This window comes from Tupaia chinensis, unplaced genomic scaffold, assembly GCF_000334495.1.
Source record: "Tupaia chinensis unplaced genomic scaffold, TupChi_1.0 Scaffold144899_1, whole genome shotgun sequence".
Lineage (NCBI taxonomy): Eukaryota > Metazoa > Chordata > Mammalia > Scandentia > Tupaiidae > Tupaia > Tupaia belangeri.
Window position 1 is genome coordinate 3,654,441 of NW_006204759.1, and position 17,596 is coordinate 3,672,036.

At 40.5% G+C, this 17,596-nt stretch overlaps 1 protein-coding gene across 1 annotated transcript; it reads left to right on the forward strand.

Annotated features, from left to right (window-relative positions):
* Positions 1-13,829: 13,829 nt before the first annotated feature.
* On the forward strand, positions 13,830-14,789 carry LOC102499041 (olfactory receptor 3A2). Its single transcript, XM_014583829.2, has one exon. The coding sequence runs from the start codon at positions 13,842-13,844 to the stop codon at positions 14,787-14,789; it is 948 nt and encodes a 315-aa protein (XP_014439315.1). The 5' UTR covers positions 13,830-13,841.
* Positions 14,790-17,596: the final 2,807 nt, after the last annotated feature.

Here is a 17,596-nt window from a genome sequence, read left to right on the forward strand (position 1 = left end):
ATGGAATATTATTGATGATAACATGCTTGATTAAGCCACTATGCAGTTTATCCTAGATGGGAAACCACATTTAGTATGTTGTGATGATGCTCAGGGAATGAATGTTAGGTAATATAAAAAAATTAAAAAAAAAAAGTTGCAGGAGAAAAAAAAAACGGTAAAACTGTTTGTATCATTTTAAAAAAATTGCATATTTGACGACTGCAGCGAGCTGTATGGGCCCAGCTGGGTACTACTTTATAGTATGTTCATTCTACTCACTGGGGTTTATGCCTAAAGTCAGACTTGGGTTCATGTATAGGTATGTGTCAGCTGTGCTAGCTATTGGATATATTTAGACTAATTAAGTTCATTGGCAGAACAATTGAATGGAGGGGGGGAGGTATGGAGGGCAACCGTGGATGCCAGGGACAATGGGGGAGGAGGATGGGACATAGCAGAGGGTGGGGGATGGAGAATCAAGGATGGCAAAACAAAAGGCAAGGTATGCAGAACATAAGAATTGGAAAATTATTTGCTGAGAACATGTATGTTGATGTGCTTGATTGAGCCAATGCACAGTGTATTTTGGATGGAAAATTCATTTGTGTGTTGTGATGGTATATAGTGAATTAATGTAGAAAATGAATTAAAAAAAAAAAAGAAAATTAAGTTCCATTTTCTTCCCCCATCCAAAAAAGATTTCAAACTGGTTTATTAGTTCTGCATTTTTTATTTCTAATCAAAATTCACTTTCATAATTACTATTTTCCTTATAGTTCTTTTTATGGGGAAGAAAGGACTTTTATGGGAAAGAAACAAAAAAAAAGGACACAAAGGAGGTGAGCAACATATGGGAAAGAAACAAAAAAAAAAAGGACACAAAGGAGGTGAGCAACACAAAGTTGAAGGTGGAGAATTGGTGGAAAAATGAGGAGGAAAGATGAGAAATATTGACAAATAGGATAAAATTTCCTGCAAAGAGGTTGAGAAGGAAGGACAGAGATACTGGAGAAGAGCAAATGTGGGAGAGAGCTAGAGTGGGAGGTGAGACAGAATGGAGAATGGAATTAGATGCCTCGACTGTTGATGAGCAAAAGGAGAAAGTGTGGGAATAAAGTTCATGGGTTAGGGATGAGAGATGTGAGCTTCCCATTCTATCTTGTTCAGCATTAACTATACCAGCCATGACACCATTATTGTAGCCCACTTTCTCTACAAAGAAGAAAATAATATTGCACGGTTTTGCTAAAAGTGCTTTAAAAAGTACACAGGGGACTTAATTCCTGTTTCCTAGAATATCAGGAAGAAGGTTTATTGAATAAGAAATGAGGCTGGGTTATTTTATCCAACCTTATTTCTAAAATGTCATCCAAGTTGTTGACTAACTGTCCACATACACTGCCTGCCTTTGGGGTCTCTCCTGCTAAAAGTGTCAATAGCCATAAGGAAAAGATGGTTCTTTTCTGATCTTTTTTAAGTCTCTAGAAAAATTTCAGGGATACAAAGAGGGAGCTTCCTCCAGAGTCCATAAAGCTGTTGGGGAAGACCTATGACATGGTTCTCACTTCATCACTTCTCTCAGTGATGATGTTCTTATTTTTTTATTATTGACAAACAATACTGTACATGTTTGTGGGATACAAGGTACCATGTGTATTGATGAAATCAGGGTGACTACATATCCATAGTTATTTCAACTGTCATGATTCTGTGTTGGAAACATTTAACACCCCCCCCCTTTTTTTTTTGGAGAGATTTTCGCTATAGGGCACATGCACTCGCCAGACAGAGAGACATAGAGACAGAAAACGAGAAATCACCCCCTGGGGGATGGTCACACCGCAATCCCTTCTCCTCCATTCTCCTCTCGGGATCTTGGGCATGCACGCACACGCACCCGGTGTGAGTTTTAAGCTACCAGTCCTGGATGCAAACCACGGTTGACTACGTGGGAATCCAGCGACATAGCCATTATGCTAACTGCTGGTTCCCTAAAACACCCTTTTTTTGCCATGAGGAGAAAAGGGGAACTTTTTCACTGAAAGCTGTGCAAACATTTGTCAGGGATGCTTTTCTTTTACATTTCTTTTTAAGTCAATTATTTAATATATTAATATTTAGAGCTTATTTTGTACATTTCATAATTTCCCCATTTATAATAATTGTTCCTACAAAATAAAGCATAACTTTGATTTGTAGATACAGTGTGTTATATTATATACAATAATATAAAATATGCTTCAGAGAAAAAGATGTTTGAACTGAGATTAGAGCTGCCATTCAAGAATCAGACTTCAATCCAAGGCCAGTCAAGAGAATTATTTGCTAAAACACACAAATAATACTCAAGAAATATAATCTAGAATCTCCATATCTTAATATTCACAGAATCCAGGAGACAATCCAAAATAACCCAGCATAAGAAGAATGAGTAAAATATAACACATTCTTGAATGAAAAGAAAATATATCAAGTCCAATCCAGAAATAAACTAGATTTTGAAACCAACAGAATCAAAGAGTTTCAAATTAATTTTAAAAAAGGCAGTGAGAATCTTCCCAAATTCATTTTACAAGGCCAGCATTACCCTAATGCAAAACCAGACAAGAACACAACAACAAATAAACTATAGACCTATAGACCAATATTCCTGACGAACACAGATGCAAAAGTCATCAATAAAACACTAACAAACCAAATCAAAAGCATATTAAAAAGCTCATGCACTACAATCAAGTGTAATTTATCCAGGGATTCAGGAATGGTTCAACACACACAAATCAATAAAAGAGGGAGGCCTTTAGATGGCCTGGTGGTTAAGGCACTGGATCCCACATGACTGACTGTGCTATTCTAGTCCCAGACCTGACAGCTTGAGAGACAAGCCAAGCACGCATGTGTGTGTGTCCCAAATCCTGAGATGAGAGTGGAGGAGAAGGGATTGTAGTGTGGCCATCCACCCTGGGGATGATTTCTCACTTTCCCTCTGTCTCCTCCGTCAGTCTCTTTCTGGCAAGTGCATCCACTCCATAGCAAAAACTACAAAAAAAATTAATAAATATCATCAGTAGAATGAAGTACATAAACCATAAGATCATCTTAATAGATGCAGAAAAAATTTAATGAAATCAATATATCTTCATGATAAAAATTCTCGGCAAATTAGTTATAGAAGAGATGTAGTTCCACACAATAAAGGTCATATACAGCAAGTCCACAGCTAGCATCATACCAAATGGGGAAAAGCTGAAAGCCTCTAAGGGCTGTAATAAGACAAAGATGTCTGCTTCATTATTCTTAGTCAACATAATACTGAGAGTCCTAGCCAGAGCAATAAGGCAAGAAAAAGAAATAAAGGACATCCAAGTTAGAAAAGAAGTCAAATTATCCCTCTTTGCAGCTGACATGACATATGTAAAAGCATAAATAATCCATAAAAGGCTCCTTCTAGATCTTATAAATGAATTCAATAAATACAAAGTCAACATATGAAATCAGGAATGTTTTTATGCACCAACAATAAACTAGCTGAAAGATAAATTTAAGAAAAAAATATTACATATAATAGCTACAACAAAATAAAATATCTAGAAATAAATATAATCAAAGAGATAAAATAGCTCTACAATTAAAAACTACAAAATACTGATAAATAGAAGTTAAGAAACTACACACACACACACACACACACACAAATAGAAAGACTCAAAGAATTAATATTATTAAATTGTGTTACTGCCCAAAGGGATCTTCAGAATTAATGTAACACTATCAAAATGTCAATGGCATTCCTTACAGAAATAGAAAAAAAAAAAGGAGCAGCAAATGGTGTAATGGTTATGTCGCTGGACTCTCATGTAGTCAACCATGGTTCAAGTCCTGGACCTGGTAGTTTAAAACTCACACCAGGCACTTGTGTGTGTGTGTGTGTGCCCAAAATTCCAAGAGGAGAATGGAGGAGAAGGGATTGCAGTATGGCCATAACCCCTGAGGGGTGATTTCTCACTTTCAATTTCTGTCTCTCCAGTGAGCACATATGCCCTATAGCAAAAATCACTCAAAAACAAAAACAGGGAAAAAATCACAAATGTATAGAGAACCACAAAAGACTCAAAAGAATGAAAAAAAATTCTGAGCAAAAAAAAAGAAAAAGAAAAGAAAAAATAAGGTTGGAGGCATCGTACTACCAGATTTCAAAATATATGATGGGGCCAGCAGGTGGCATAGTGGTTAATGTACTGGACTGTACTGGATTCCCACATAGCTGACAGCAGTTTGAATCCCAAACCTGGTAACTTGGCAGCTTGTTTTCTCACTCCTCCCCCACTTTCTGTCTGTCTCTCTCATAAGCACATGTGACGCTAACAAAATTAAAATAATAATTAAATAATCATATAATTTTATATATAAATATATGTGTGTATATATATATATATACATATATGGCACAGTTATGGAAATCAAAACTGCATGAGACTGGAAAAAAATATATATGTATATACATACACACACACTCACACACACATACATAGACCAACTGAACAGATTTAGAAATAAGTCTATATATAAGCAAGCAATTGATATGTTTTTTTTAGAGAGAGATTTTTGCTGTAGGGCACATGCACTCACCAGAGAGACAGAAAGAGACAGAAAGTGAGAAATCCCCCAAGAGGAATGGCCACACCAGGATCCCTTCTCCCCCATTCCCTTGTCAGGATCTTGGGCACACACGCACATGTGCCCATTGTGAATTTTAAGCCACTGAGTCTGGGACTCAAACCATGGTCAACTACGTAGGAGTCCAGTGACGTAACCATTATGCCATGTGCTGGTCCCAGCAACTAATTTTTTTTTACAAAATACCAAGAGCATTCATTGGAGAAAAATAGTCTGTTCAATAAATGGTGCTGGGAAAATTGGATATCATCTGCAGAAGAATTAAACTAGACCTCTATCTCTCACCATATGCAGAATCAACTCAAAATGCATTACAGACTTAAGAATAAGAAATAAAACTACAAGAAAAAAAATGTAGGGGGAATATTTCAGAACACTGATCTGGGCAGAGTTCTTGGAAAAGACCTAAAAGCACAAACAACAAAAGCATAAGTAGACAAATGGGATTATATCAAACTAGAAACTCCTGCACAGCAAAGGAAACAATCAACAGAACAAAAAGACAATCTACAAAATGGGAGGAAATATTGGCAAACTATACACTCAATGAGGGACTAATAGTCAAAATATAGAAGGAACTCAAAAAACTCAACAGCAAATAAAACAAAACAAAATAAAAATGGTTCAACTCAAAAACTGACAAATGATCTGAATAGACATTACTCAAAAGAAGCTATATAGATGGCCAATAGGCATATGAAAAATAAATGCTTAATGTGGCTATCATCAGGGAAATGCAAATAAAAACCACAATGAGATATCATCTTACCCCAGTTAAAATGGCTATTATCAAAGACACATGCCCAATGACAGAGATACACAGTTAAGCCACTGCTTGGAAGGCTGGAAGCTACATGGGAAGTCTGAGTTCAGTTCCTGGGACAATCTGAACACACCAGGCATAGATGCAGACACCTATAATCCTAGCTAATTGAGAGGCTGGGGTAAAGGAAGATGATGGCATGATGAAACCCTATCAAAAAACACCTATTTCTGTCTTTCTCCCCACCCTCCCTTCCCTGTCTAATAAAGGAAAAAAAGACAGCAAATAGCGAATGCGGGCAAACATGTGGAGAAAGGAGAACTACAATACGCTGCTGGTGGGAGTGTAATTTAGTACATCCATTATAGAAAACAGTATAGTGGATTCTTAAAAAACTGAAAACGGAACTGCTATGTGATCTAGCAATCCCACAACTAGGTAAATGTCCAAAGAAAGGAAAATCAGTATGTCATAGAGATGTTTATACAACAGTGTTCACTGTAGCACTGTTTGCAATAGCCAAGACAGGAAATCACTCAAGTGTCCATAACAAATGAATGGATTTTTTAAAAAGTCACACAAACATAGACATATACCTACACAAATATTATTCATATTCAGACATTAGAAGGAATAAAATCCTGTCATGCAAAGCAACATGGATGAGCATAGATGACATTATGTTAAATGAGGTCAGGCACAAAAAAAAGAAAAATCCCATGTCCTTACTCCCATGTTGCTACTAAAGAAGAGGACCACATAGAAGCAGATGCTGCTTACTAGAGGTTGGGAAAAGGAGAAGGAGACTGGGAATAGGGAGATGTTGGTGAACAATCAAGAAGACAGATGATAGGAATAAGTTAACTTGTTCCATAGTACAGTAAGGTAACAGTAGTCAGCAATAGTTTATCTTATTTTTAGGTTTTGCTATAGGGCTTGTGAGCTTCTCGGAAAGACACAAAGAGAAGGAGAAAGTGAGAATTCACTCCCTGGGGGCCTGACATTCCACAATCACTTTTCTTCCATTCTCCTCTCTAGATTTTGGGCACACATGCACACATGCCCAGAGTGATTCACAAGCCACCAGGTCTAGAATTTGAACTGTGGTTGGCCATGTGAGAGTTAGTCCCTTAACCACCAATCCACCTGCTGGCTTCAACAATAATTTATTATATGGGACTAGCAGTTAGTGTAATGGCTATGTCACTGGACTCCCATGTAGTCGACTACGGTTCGTGTCCCGGACCCGGGGGCTTAAAACACGCTGGGCATGTGTGCATGCATGCCCAAGATCCCAAGAGGAGCATGGAGAAGGGAATGTGGCGTGGCCATCCCCCGTGGGGGGTGATTTCTCGCTTTCTGTCTCTGTCTCTCTCTGTCTGTCTGGTGAGCGCACACGCCCTATAGCAAAAACCTCTCAAAAATAAATAAATAAATAATTTATTATATATTCCAAAATAGCTAGAAGAAAGGATTTAAATGTAATGATAAATATTTGAGTTATGGGTAGGTTGATAGCCTTGATTTGATTGTGATATGTGTGCTCGCATATTAAAAACTCACACTGAGCTCTATAAATATGTATACTCACTAGGCTTAAATTAATAGATGTTTATAATATTATAAATTTAAAATAAAACAGACATGTTGTCAATGAATGAAAATCTCAGCAAAGAAATAGAAACAATAAAAATGAACAGTTTTAAAATGAAAAACTGAAGCATCAGGGCTCTCAATCACTAAGACCCTGACTAATGAAATCACATTAGCTGAAAGTTTCCCATCAGTCCTTCTGGGACCAGAAAGCCCTTCCACCACTACTTCCAGAATCATTATTGATCCCCAATATGCAGTCTCAGTGGCCCCCACTAACAAGACCCCAAGAGAGAAAGCACCAAAGGGTAAGAACTTGTTAGGAGGCTGGGTTTGAAAAGAGCTTTTCCATCTTGCCATCTTTTGAAGCCTTGTTCCTCCCCCAGGGTCCAAGACAAGTCAGAAATTGACATGAAGAAATTGACTTGTCTCTGCTTAAATGCTCTGGTTTGAAAACCCTCTTAGGAAAACCACAGCTAACCACAACAGCATGTCTGAACATCCTGAGGGAGTTGAAGGACATGGACAAATCATCTAGATCGAGTGACCACCAAGAAGTGGAGCTTGCATCATCCACCCTAGCGAGTGCCCATAAAGCCAGGGCCAGAGAGAAAGCCTTTCTTGAGAAAGAAGTCTAGAAACAGAAAGTGTGAGGTGTTTCCATCTGTTTCCTTTTCGGTATCTTTCTCCCCATCCTTCTCCTGACTACTGGGAGGGCTCATTTTTGAGGTCCCCAGACACCGTGATATAGTGCAGATAGTTCTATGACAGACAAGATTCCAGATTGTTTTCCATCATTTCTTAAATAGAAGAGCCTCTTACTTCCTTTCTGGGTTGAAAACTGGGTCTGAAAACCTGTTCACCTTCTTCCCAGAAGAAATCACACTGGATTCCATGCCCATTCCAGGGTGAGTACTCTCACATGTCCTTCCTCTGCTCTTACTAAACAGAGACGGGGCTCCTGCTGCCATCCGCTCAAACCTGCCTTTATACATGGTGCAACACATGCCCCAGAGAGGGAAAACTATTTAGGAGAAGACCAGGGACTATAACCTAGAAGTCCTGGCTCCTATCTAGTCCCTTTTACTTATACCTCTCTCTTGAATGAAGCCTGCTCTCTGATATTTTAGGGATAAGTCAGAGGGGATTTGCTGAGTCCAGTTCACCACCCAGGACTCACTGTAGCAGGCAGCCTAGAACCTTCTTTCTAGAGGGTCTTGTTGAGCCTTTTCATATCTGAAGTATGAGGGAGTGGATTCTAGAGTGGGGAGTTGGCACATGTCAGGAAGGAGAGCCTTGAGAACTGTTATTTAGGAGAACTCCCCAGTGGGTCCCATGGTGGCCCTATCGCCCTGGATGTCTCAGATGCTCAGAGATTTTGCCAGAATCCCCAATTTAAAGCAAGCTCTGTCTCTACCATCTGAGGGTTGCCAGTAGTCTTTCTGTTGTTCTTCCATCCCTGGCCATGACTTACTTCTCTGTAAAGAATATTCCTCTCAAAAGCCTTATTTTGAGAAGAAGCATGTCCATACAAGGATTGTTACATTACCTACTTGTCCCATCAACACACAGGAAACTTAGCCCTGCAACAGCCTTGTACTGCGCACTGACCCTTGTGCCTATCTTAAATCATAACATTTAACTCAAATTCCAACACGTTCAGAAAATTTAACCCAAATTCCAAAATGTCTAGGAAGTCTTCCATGACACTCTACTCATATGGATTTTTTCTTTTTCTGAAATTATATAGATATTTGAACTTATTTGTTTAATAGGCATTATCTCTTTAAAAGCATGGAGTACATACTATGTGTAAAGTATTATCATAAGTGTTATTCTTTAAAAAAGAATTAAACTTGTATTTTATCCTTATAGAAAAGTAGTCTGTATACTCCATAGAGAACTGACTGAGCTATAAGAGAAATAAAAGAAATAGTGTGTAGTATAAATTTAGGAAAGAGGAAGAGACAGAGAGAGGAGATTCTTTCTAGATGAAGTTTCAGGTGAGAATTAATGTAGCAACCAGCATTTGAGTCAAATCTTGAATTACTTGGGCATGTAAAGTTGAAGGGAAGCCATTGCCTGCAGCTAAAATAGTATGAGGGGATGCCAGCAGGTGGTGTAGTGGTTAAGGTGCTGAAATCTCATATGGCCAACTGTGGTTCAACTCCTGGACCCAGTGGCTTGAAAAGCATGCTATGCACATGTCCATGTGTGCCCAAAATCCTGAAAGGATAATGGAAAAGGGATTGTGGCATGGCCATCACCCCTGGGGAATAAATTTTCACTTTCCCTCTCTCTGTCTCTTGTAAACGAGCACATGTGCCCTATGGTTAAAAAAATAAATTAAATAAAATAAAAATAAAGCACGAGGAACAAGGTGCAAATTCGCAGTTCAAATCTAATCCTTTTGTTAAAAGGTGCTAGAGAGGAAAAACAAAGAGTAGTTACTCTTCTTTAATATAACATATATTAAACCTGTTATTACTCATTGGTCATTTTGCAAAGTGTTAATCAACTGCCGGTTTTATCAATGATAAACAATCCTTTGAATGATATCCACCCTTTCCCAAAAGATGTCATCCTAAAATTTAAAGAACATCATGGAGATGACCACATCCAAGTTCACTCCATGTGGCAGTCCCTCTGCAGTTTCCCAATGGACTGAAGGCACACAGCTGAGATCTTATTTGGAAGATTGGTCACTGAGATAGCCTCACATTGGAGATGTCCTCTTGCTGCAACAGAGGGTTCACTAAGGTGCATGTTACCTGCTTTCAACTGTAGGTCAGTCTGCGGTCACTGCCTTGACTGCAAGCCTGGGTAGAGGGGTCTTTGTGGAAGGGTCTCCATAACCTGGAAGGGCTGGCGGTCTTCTGTGTTTTATAAGGACCAAAGCAATAAAAAGCAGGAGCAAGAAGTCACTATCACACCTTTCAGGTTGCAAATCAGAGGTTCTCTATTCTTGCTGGACACTAGAACCACTTAGAAAGATTTAGTGAAGTACCCATGCCCATGTGCAATCAATTAAAACAATCAGTATCCTTGGAGAAGGGCCCAGTCATGAGTATTTTCTTCCTAAAGCTCCCCAAGTGATTCCAATAATCATGAGATCTAAGATTCTAGTTTACTTGAGCGTCAGGAATTGCAGGTGGAAATATTGACTTCCAAACCTGTGTAAGATAGTTTAAGTTTCAGTAACATGTCTGTGTTATCTTTTAAGCTATTGTCTCTTCTCCCTTATGTATTATCAATAAAAGTAAGAGGAGAAAAGACTGTGTCTTAAATATGAGGGTGTGGAAAGAAAAAGCTGGCATTCAGAACTATCAGCTCAGTAGAGTTCTGAAAGGGCAATGATCCGGTCAGCATTTTGAAAAATCCTGTTGTATAGGTCTCAACTTCAGAGACTCTGATTTAATTGGCCTGGTGGTGGAGTGTGAGCATCAGCTTTTTTTTTTTTTTTTTAAGTTTTTACCATAGAGTGCATGCACTCACCTGAGATAGAGGGAGGCAGTGAGAAATCACTCTCCCAGGGAGGATGGCCATGCCCAATCCCTTCTCCTCCCTTCTCCTCCTGGGATTTTGACCACACTTGCGTATGTGTCCAGTATTATTTTCAAGCTGCCCAGTTCAGGCTCAAACCGTAGTCAGCCATGAGGAAATCCAGCACCTTAATAACCACCACGCCACCTGCTGACCCTAACAGCATTTTTTTTTAATAGAGAGATATTTTTGCTATAGGGTGCATGCAAAAAAGAGAGAGAGACAGAAAGTGAGAAATCACCCCCTGGGAAAATGGCCATGTCGCAATCCTTTCTCCTCCATTTTCCTCCCAGGATCTTGGGCATGCATGCACATGTGCCTGGCATGAGTTTTAAGTCACTGGTTCTGGGACTCAAATCTCAGTCGACTCTGTAACTATTATGACATCTGCTGGTCCCCCCACCAGTCTTTTTTTAAAGGTCCCACATAATTATTTTTATTTAAAGAATTATTTAACTTTTTTTTTATATAATTTTCCAGTTCAATCAGAGAAAGAGAGGGGGAAAGTGAGGAAGCAAGCCACCAGGTCCAGGACTCAAACCGTGATCAACCATGTGGGAGTCCAGTGCCCTTAACCACCACACCACCTGCTGGCCCCAGGGCCCCACGTAATTCTAATGAACAATCGCTGCAATACTATTGATTCATAGTCTGTGAGTAGTTTGCCTTTACTTCTGTCGTTGATGTTGGTAAGCCCCAGTCACACTACACACCGTGCAACTCCTTTTACAATTGTATCTCACCTGAAGACTACACAATCATCTTGCCTGAGTGACATCCATTCAGTCCTGCCTCATCTGCTTCTCAGATTCACACTGTGACCAGAGAAGTCCACACTACTCACTGGGTACTCACTCCCCCATTTTTAAATGCAATAGATTTTTTAAAAAAATAATAATAAACAAACAAAAATATTTTGGGTAAGTATATATCCCCAGACAGCTGGATCAGTCCTACTGTCACAGCTCTCTGATTTCTGGCATCTCCGTAACCACACCTGCTCCTGAATGCACTGCCTCAACTCAAGTTCTGACAGCACATTCCCTTCTGTTACCAGACTCCAACTGCTTCCCATCATCTGATTCCAATCTAGTGTGTTCACAGATAAGGGGACCAGCAGTTGGCCTAATGGCTATGTTACTGAACTCCCATGTAGTCAACTGCGGTTCAAGTCCCAGACCCGGTGGCTTAAACTCATGCTGGGCGTGTGTGCATGCGTGCCCAAGATCCCAAGAGGAGAATGGAAAAGAGATTGCAGTGTGGCCATACCCCCTGAGGGGGTGATTTCTTGCTTTCGCCCTCGCTCTCTCTACCTCTCTGGCAAGCACACGTGCCCCATAGCAAAAAACTCTCCCCCCCAAAAAAAGGGGGGTAAGATGTCACTCCATAAAACTAGCACAATTCATTCCATTATTGTTAGAGGTATTGATATTTTACAGTCTGAGCTCTGTATGAAATCTGAAAACACTAACCCTAATTTCTACTAACAAACAAACCATGTTTATAACTTTGGGATTAAAGATAAGGTGCAGACAAAATAGAGTAAATAATTTTATTTATGTTTATTTTTAAAATTATGATTTCTGGTTAACATATAGTTAATGTTTCTTTGCGGGCTATAGTATGGATGTTGAAGGCATGCATACAAATAAAAATTATCAATATATTCACATTCAACAGTGAATATGACATTATGTTGTGCACATTTGTTAATAGTTCTTAGTTTTTGAAATATATATTATCTACTTTTTAAAATTATTGATTTTTTGAGAGATTTTTGCTATAGGACATGTACACTTGCTAGAGAGACAGAGAAAGTGAGAAATCATCCCCTAGAGGGGATGACCATGCTGCAATCCCTTCTCCTCCATTGTCTTTAAAGACTTTGGACATGTATGCACATGTTCCTAGAGTGAGTTTCAAGCTTCCGGGTCTGGGACTTGAACTCTGATCGGCCAAATGGGAGTCCGGGGCCTTAACCACTATGCTACCTGCTGGCTCCAATTATTCACATTTCTAACTCTGCTATGAGACATCGTCCTACAGCCTTTTCCCTTTATTTATACTTGTTCTTGTGTCTATTAAGAAATTTCTCTCAGCAGATGGCATAATGGTTATGGTCCCTTGTAGTAGACTGCAGTTCGAGTGCCGGAGCTGGTAACTGAAAACTCAAGCCGGGCACATGTGTATGAGTGCCTAAAATCCTGACAGGAGAATGGAGAAGAGATTGCCACCCCTGAGGGGTGACTTTTCACTTTCTATCTCTCCATCTCTCTGGACAACACACATGTCCTATAGCAAAACCTCTCTTTAAAAAAAAAATTTATCTCAAAGCTACCACAACCCCCAAAATGAATCATTTTAAATAAGCTCTTCATCAGAGTTCAGTGTAAGAACTTAAATAATAATGAGAACACTAGCTATTTATAGAATGAGAGACTTTGTATTTAAACTTTAGAGGGTGGGCCTTCACCCTGAGAAATGTATTTGTCCGGTCAATTTAACATCCACAATTTTGGGTATATTTTCTCTGATGTTTGCTGTATCCTCGTGTGATCTTCACAATTTCCAGAAGCCTATAAACCTATGTTGTTTTCCAACGCTTTCTAGTTTCTCAGGAAATAGTGAGATTTCTATTTGTAAATCTGCTTATTAGTTTGGGTTTATCCCTCAAAGAAAACTAGGGAAATTCTATCTAAATCTTACTACATTTAAAAGGAAGTCTGCTTATATCTTAGTGTATTTTCTGAAGTATTCTTTTTTATTTCTTTTTTATTCTTTTTTTTTTTTTGGGAGAAGTTTTTGCTATAGGGCACGTGCACTCACCAAACAGACAGAGAGAGACAGAGACAGAAAGTGAGAAATCACCTCCCAGGGAGGATGGCCACGCCGCAATCCCTTCTCCATTCTCCTCTCGGGATCTTGGGCACGCACGCACATGCGCCTGGCATGAGTTCTAAGCCACCGGGTCTGGGACTCGAACTGCAGTCGACTACACGGGAGTCCAGCAACATAGCCATTACGCTAACTGCTGGTCCCTATTTTCTGAAGTATTCTGATCCTTTCATCTAGCAGGACATGAAAGGGAGGAGGTGATGGTGGTATAAAACATCTCAACTAAGAGCAGGAAAAGGCATTGAGGTCATCAAGGTCAATGGGAGAGGTGAACCCTGAGGAGTGGGAAAATATTCACCCAGACAACCACACACTTACCACAGCCTTTGAACAAGTGAATTGATTAGACTAACACATGTTCTCCTGGGACATTATTTTACAGGAACTCATGGAGCCAGAAGTTGGGACTAACAGGACAGCTGTTGCTGAGTTCATTCTACTGGGCTTAGTGAAAACAGAAGAGCTACAGTCTCTGGTCTTTGTCCTCTTCCTTTTGGCCTACCTGGTCACAGTTGGGGGCAACCTCAGCATTCTGACAGCCATCCTGGTGGAGTCCAAACTCCACACCCCCATGTACTTCTTTCTGGGGAATCTATCAGTGGTGGATGTTGCGTGTATCACTGTCACTGTCCCTCCCATGTTGGGTCGTCTCCTGTCCCATAAGCAAACAATATCCCATGATGCCTGCCTCTCCCAGCTCTTCTTCTTCCACCTTCTAGGTGGGATGGACTGCTTCCTGTTGACAGCCATGGCCTATGACCGATTCCTGGCCATCTGCCGACCCCTCACCTACAGCACCCGCATGAGCCAGACAGTCCAGAGGATATTGGTGGCTATGTCTTGGGCTTGTGCCTTCACCAATGCACTGACCCACACTATTGCCTTAGCTACCCTTGACTTCTGTGGTCCCAAAGAGGTCAATCACTTCTACTGTGACCTCCCACAGCTCTTCCAGCTCTCCTGCTCCAGCACCCAACTCAATGAGCTGCTACTCTTTGCCATGGGCTTTATGATGGTCGGAGCACCAGTGGTTCTCATCGTCACCTCTTACATCCACGTGGCAGCTGCAGTGCTCAGGATTCGCTCTGCTGAGGGCAGGAAGAAGGCCTTCTCCACATGTGGCTCCCACCTCACTGTGGTTTGCCTCTTCTATGGGACAGGGATCTTCAACTACATGCGTCTGGGTTCAGAAGAAGCTTCAGACAAGGATAAAGGGGTTGGGATTTTCAATACCGTTATCAACCCCATGCTGAACCCACTTATCTACAGCCTCAGAAACCCCGATGTTCAGGGTGCTCTCTGGAGGGTACTTGTGGGGAGGAGGTCACTGACCTGAGAAATGATAGAATCCCTCCTTTTCTGCCTTTTCTGGACTGAAGATTTCCCATGAAGGCAGTAACTAGAAAACAAGTGTCTTACAACCATTTTTTTTAATCTCCTGATACCTGAAGATTGTGCTATGTGTTTGACCTATAAGGACACCTTATATAATTAAGCCATTTATTCATTTAAAATATTTATTGAATTATTTCTATGATGTAGACAGTCTACTAGTGCATCAGTAAACAACATAGACAAAAGTCTGTACACTCATGCAACTCACAGGCATAAAAGTAGACAGAATAAATAAGCATCAAATACAGCACATCCCATGGTAATCAGTGCTACAGAGAACAATGAAGATGGGGAATATGAAGTTGGGCACTGCTGAGCAAGGCTCCTGGGTCAGTGGCTTCCTTGTTTCTGGCTTAGCCCCCTTTCTGGGTAGAGCTGAACTTTAGCAGCCTGTATACCTGGGCAGCTATGTTCTACAGGGATGAGTCATTTAGTTCATAACAGTCTGTCAAAGAATAACCACCACAAAGTCTCTTGTGGGGATATGAAGTTCTTCCAGATCAGAGTGGATCAGTGTGGATTTATTTTCCAGCCCAGTGCCAAAGTAGATTTCATTCACCTGTTGGCTTTTTACCTCTAAAAACATCGGTTCCTTCTCTCCACTCCTACATTAAGAATACTGTGGGTCCAGCAGTTGGTGTAATGGCTATGTTGCTGGATTCCCATATAGTCAACCACGGTTCGAGTCCTGGACCTGGTGTCTTAAACTCATGTGTGTCAGGTGTACATGCATGCCCAAGACCCCAAGAGGAGAATGGAGGAGAAGGGATTGTGGCATGGCCATCCCCCCTGGGTGGGGGGTGATTTCTCACTTTCTGTCTCTCTGTCTCTGTCTTTCTGGTGAGCTCACGTGACCTATAGCAAAAACCTCTCAAAAAAAAAAAAAAGAACATTGTGTGATGTTTAGGGGACAGCAGGGCCTATAGAGAGAAAGACCTCTTTAAATAAAAACTCAGTGCATACTCTGTGTAACTTAAGGACAAAAAGGGTATGTCCCATCTCCATCCTCTCCATGTCTTTTTCTCTTACTTGATGCCACCTTCCTCACATATATAATAAAGCCTTTGATAAAGTAGACATTCGCATTGCCATCTAATCCTTAGAATTTCTGATATAGAATAACCAAAGCAACCTTTTATTCCAGAGTCTGTTTTCTCCCAAACCTCCTTGCTCATGAAATATGTCAATAAATGTATTCCCTGGATCTTCCTTCCTTCCTTTCTTTCCTTGTCTGTCCCTTCCTTCTTCCCTTTGCCCCTTTCTTTCTTTCCTTTGTTCCTGTCTTTCTTTCTCTTGCTTTCCTTCATGTACTGATAGGATTTTTAAGGTATAAAAAACATGTTGTACACATATATTAAAACTTGTCTTTAACTGTGTTTTGTTATCTCTAATACTAATCCATTCACTTCCTAAATGTATTTAGCAAGTATACATAACACTTTTTCTCCCTTTACATCCTTCTCTTTTTCATTATCCTACTTCTGACTATTCAGCTTTTAGTGATGTCTTTCTTCTTTTCTTTTCTTTCTTTTTCTTGGGGGTGTGGGGGAGATTTTTCTATAAGGCAAGTGCACTCGCCGAAGAGACAGAGAGAGACAAAGAGACAGAAAGTGAGAAATCACCCCCTGGGGGGTGGCCACACTGAAATCCCTTCTCTTTCATTCTCCTCTCAGGATTATGGAAACTCACGCACACACACACACCCAGCTTCAGATTTAAGCCACCAGGTCTGGGACTAGAACTGCGGTCAACTACGTGGGAGTCTGGCAACCATTACACCATCTGCTGGTCCTTCTTTTTTTGAGATTTTTTTTCTTCCATGAGATCACTCACTGGAAAGAAAGAGAAAGAAAGAGAGAGGGAAAGTGAGAAATCACCCCGTGGGGGTGATAGCCATGCCATATCCTTTCTCCTCCATTATCTCAGAATTTTGGGTACACACACACACACACACACACATGCACCCAGCATGATTTTCAAGCCACCTCAAGTCTTTGGACTCAAACCATGGTCAGCCACGTAGGGGTGCAGCGCCTTAACCATCACACCACCTGCTGGCCCCAGTGATGCCTCTTTCTAATGTTATTCTATTGGATCATCAGAAGTCATGCCTTACTTTTCTGTTTTTCTGTGCCAAAATGCATCATGACTTTTCTTATGACTCAATATTAACACATTCTTATAGCTCCAATAGGAGCATTTCCTCATCCTGGTTTTTATCCAGCCTTCAGCCTATTCACTTCTGATTTTTATCTTCTCTCTACCCTCCCTGGGAAGGCCACTGACCCTGTCCTGGCAATGCCACTGTCCCTCTTCTGTGTCATTCCTAAAACTCTCTCATGGCTGCTTCCAGAGGTTGGCTTCTCTATGATCTCTTCTTGGAGCCATTGGACTACAAAGATGGGCTGAGATGAGGATGCGAAGAAAATACGTGAGTGTGAGAGAAAGATAGGATTGGAGTAAAGCAATGAATGAGAATATAGGGAGGGTGGGGATAGGCTGGTGAGTAAAACAGGTAAGAACAAAGGATAGAAGTGAGGGAAAGGACACGATGAGAGAATGGGAGATGAGAAGGAGGGGAGAACCGGGAGTATCAAGCAAGATGCTTCAGGGATGTCAATAAGGTAAAAGGTGGGTGTTAAATGAAAAGTAAGCAGGGATGGAAGAAGAGAATAAAATCCACACAATGGAAAATGTTCTCATCAGTTTGAGGCCATGAGATATTTGATGATATTGTTGGGCCTCACT